Source organism: Drosophila nasuta, chromosome 2L (genome assembly GCF_023558535.2).
Source record: "Drosophila nasuta strain 15112-1781.00 chromosome 2L, ASM2355853v1, whole genome shotgun sequence".
Taxonomy (NCBI): domain Eukaryota; kingdom Metazoa; phylum Arthropoda; class Insecta; order Diptera; family Drosophilidae; genus Drosophila; species Drosophila nasuta.
This window is the reverse complement of record NC_083455.1, coordinates 11,993,350-11,997,508: the sequence shown is the minus strand read 5'-3', so window position 1 is coordinate 11,997,508 and position 4,159 is coordinate 11,993,350. Positions and strand designations below refer to the sequence as shown.

Sequence of the window (4,159 nt, the reverse complement as noted above, 5' to 3'; positions counted from 1 at the left end):
TCAGTCTGTGTTTGAAGAATTAATTAGATTATAAATTAATTAGATTAAGTTAAATGAAAATGAATTAGTCTAAAATTATGTGTTTGAAAAACTCAATGGTTGATGACACCATCAAATTTGTGCTTTGTCTCCAACATTGTTTTGCGATTAGAGTTAGAATTTAATAGTTTCAAATAGATGTGAACCTACATGACACCGAATTGTTTGTCATTGTTGACGCTTAGTTGGGAAAACATGTTTTTGAATATTTAAAAAAAATAATTCGTCAACGTTTCTAGTTAAATCTTTAATATTCAAAAAGTAAAAAAAAAATAAATAAGAAGTAAAATGCCTCTGCAAAGCGCGCATGATGGGATCTTTAACTTTATCTGCAAAGTGACACCAACTGGTCAAATGTGTCGCAACCATTTGAAGGCCAAGTATCCAGAATGCTTCAAAAGCAACAAGGGCTATGTGCGTTTGGCTTTGGAAACACCTCTACGGATTTGGAATCGCTTTTTCCCAGCTAAAGCCGTGCCCAATATGGATCCCTCAGTCTGTCCAATATGCGAGGATGAGGACAATGAGAGCGCATTTATTTTGAATGGATTCAAAATTCTATTCCTGCTGGCTGCTGCCGTTGCTATTCTGTATGCTTTTCTCAAGGTTGTGTGCTGTCGACGTCAATCGGCCCAGTAAATAAAAGGACCACAACTGATTTTATGCAGTCACACACTCCACAACAATTTCTTTTCTTTTTGGATAAATGTCTATGAACGAGTTCCACACGCAAATGTCACACTGCATACGTAACCGCTTACATGGAAAGGAATTCCTCGTACATCAACAAATTACCAGCTCATATTCTCTGTACCAGTCAAATGGAGCATATATAGTATGTGTAATAAATTTCCAGCACTCTTATCAAATAATTTAGTATAATCATTCATTATCTTAAAGAAGAATTAACGATCGAATAACCAGCTAAGATTTTAATTTAAAATTGGATTATCATGTTATCTTGTTATTTTAAAATTCATATTGAGTTCGTTTTATATACATATTTGTCAAGCTCATTTCCGCCCCCGTAAATCGAAAAACGTTGAATAGAAAGATATAGTCGTAATAATAGTATTTATGATTCCTGTAAAGTAGGTTGTAGTTTGTACTCTATTGTATACCTTGAATGTAGTAGTATACCAAACATAGCATTCGGTATATTTTAGTATTTTTGGTATAATATTTTATTGTTATGTTATTATAATATATTTTGAATGTATACCACATATGAAATCTGATACATTTTTACTATTTCTGTGGTATATTGTTTGGTATTTTTAAAGAATATGTTTTGCTTTTATTGAAAATGGCTAGCGAGTATCTACGGTACCTTTCTTCCTTTTCATACAGGCTACCCATAGGGTAGAAGGGTATTATAACTTTGTGCCGGCAGGAAATGTATGTAACAGGTAGAAGGAGGCATCTTCGATTTTATAAAGTATATATATTCTTGATCAACATCAATAGCCGAGACGATCTAGCCATGTCCGTGTGTCCGTCTGTCCGTATGAAACAATGCATCTCAGAGACTATAAGAGATAGAGCAACAGCATTTGTTATGTTTGCACGCAGATCAAGTTTGTTTCACATTTTTGCCACGCCCACTTCCGCTCCCGTAAATCAAAAAAATTAAATATGCTTGTTGGCATTGTATCTTTTGGCTATGGATGCGCTGTACCCGGGTATACTGGTGTTTATGCAAATGTTGTGGAGCTTCGCAAATGGATTGAAAAGGCAGCCACAAAACTAACCTCTAATTAACTTGTGAATTAAATTGCAAAAATAAACGTAATAATTAACATTGTATATTATTTTATTTTATACTTATTTTTTATAATCGGAAGAAAACTATAGTCTCTCATTGGCGAAAATAAATAAAAAAGCCGCAGTCGAACACACTCGAATGTGGAATATCCGATATATATTTGAATAAAATCGAAACAGCGCGGCATTATTCTTAAATTATACCAAAATAATAAAATAAATATTCGAAATGGTATATGTGGTATATTTATATAGTAATACCCTTAATAAGTAGGCGTTTTTTTTCATACAAAAGTATTTCTTGAATAACTTCGACAATTTTTATCTGATCGCAACCGAAATTTTCAGGAATTACAAAGATTATACGGTCATTTTAATATCGTCTTGCCTGTTGACGCTGATCAAGAATATATATTTTAAAGATCGGATATGCCTCCTTCTGCCTTATACGTTTATTTCGGCCTCCACAAAGTTTTAATATCCTTCTACCCTATGGATAGCGGGAATAAAAACCAGCACAGTGCTGCGTAAACATTTTAGGTGCAAATATAAAAAAATAATAAACTATGTAAATTAATATTGACTAACATTAATATTAATTCCAACAATATAAAATCCTTATGGCTAACTCGTTGATTTATTTATTTAAATCCTTCTTGGTCTACGATTGAACATCATGTTAGCCTTAGAGAACAATTTTATCTTAAAGAACACAATTGTATATGATACTTTGTTGCATATAAAACCCCCTTTTAGGCTATATAACATACAAAGGTTCTGAGAAACTACGAAGCTTTTAAGCCGCCAGCAAAATAATTAGCTGAGTACAACATAGTTGTAATCACATCAGTAAATTATTATTTTTTAATTAAAACTCGCATATTTTTAAGCTGATAAACTTTCGTAACTATTTGAAATTTGTTCTTATACAACTTTTCTATAAAAACTCAAATGCGGCGGGTTTTGGTATTCACAAGTCAACTAGAAATGTTCCCTACATTATTAGTCCTGCTCTCAGTGGCAACTTTAGGTTGTGCATTGCATTGGCCGATTGGACCAGAATTTCTATTGAAAAAAGGACCAATAAACAATCGCATCGTTGGAGGAGAGGACACATCGATAGAGACAATACCTTGGCAAGTTTCGCTGCAAAGACAAGGATTGCATGATTGTGGTGGCGTTATTTACAGCAAAAACATCATTATAACAGCCGCCCACTGTGTTTGCGATAACAATGCCATGATTCTTGATCCCAAGATTTTTGATGTGCGCGTTGGCAGTAGTACCACAGACAACGGTGGATCATTGAATAAAGTTGCCAAGATAATCGTGCATGATCGCTATAGAATTATATATAACTATATACAGGAATACGACATCGCACTAATTTTGCTAAGTTCGCCCCTTGAAATGGGTCCAACTGTCAAGGCCATTCCACTGGCAGACTCGGTTCCTAATGACGGAGCTGCTGTGCTTGTCTCTGGATGGGGATATACCGAAACTGGAAAGGCTCCGCTCCATCTGAAAAGTGTCTATTTGAACATTGTAAATCGCGAGCAGTGCGCCAGGAGGCATGTAATGCTTTTAAAAGCAACAATATGTGCTACTTCCCCTTGGAAAAGTGCGTGCAATGGAGATTCTGGTGGACCATTGACTTACAATAGTAAACTTGTGGGCATTGTTTCTATGGTGCCTCGTCCTTGCGGTACACCCGGTAATCCCGATATCTATACAGATGTTGTAGAGCTTCGCAAATGGATTGAAGTGGAAGCCACAAAACTAAGCTCAAATTGAGACATTTGTGAATTAAATTGCAAAAATAAACGTAAAATGAATATTAATCTGACTGCATTATTATTTATATTTATATATGCTCGACTATGAGAACTCCGTCAAAATTTAAATAACATGTACAAGACAATAAATAATTGTTTTCGACAAAAAAAATTTTAAGTAAATGATCAGATATTATGCCAAATAGTAAAATATGCACATTAATTTTATAGCTGTTCTGTGAAACTCCCGTGACTAATTCTTTGATTTATTTATTGTAATTAATTGTTTTCAACTATCCAAATTATGAAGAAAAAAAATTCCTAATTATTATAAAAAAAATATATTTAAATATTTTGTTAACCTTGGAGAACTAATTTATGTTAATGAACACAAATTTTTAGTTTACTTTGTTGCATATCTAATCCGCTTTAGAGTATATGGTATACATATGTTATGTTCTTAGAAAATACGTAATTTTTAAGCCGTCAGCAAAATAATTTGTTGTGTGCAACATAGTTGTAATCAAAGCAATATACATTTTTTTTACCCGCTACCATAGGGTAGAAGGGTATTATAACTT

At 33.5% G+C, this 4,159-nt stretch overlaps 1 protein-coding gene across 1 annotated transcript; it reads left to right on the top strand.

The window, feature by feature from the left end:
• Window positions 1–2,790: 2,790 nt before the first annotated feature.
• LOC132783517 (trypsin alpha-like) lies at window positions 2,791–3,644 on the top strand. The gene has a single exon (XM_060788718.1). It carries the CDS (start codon window positions 2,791–2,793, stop codon window positions 3,595–3,597), a length of 807 nt encoding a protein of 268 aa, XP_060644701.1. The 3' UTR covers window positions 3,598–3,644.
• Window positions 3,645–4,159: the final 515 nt, after the last annotated feature.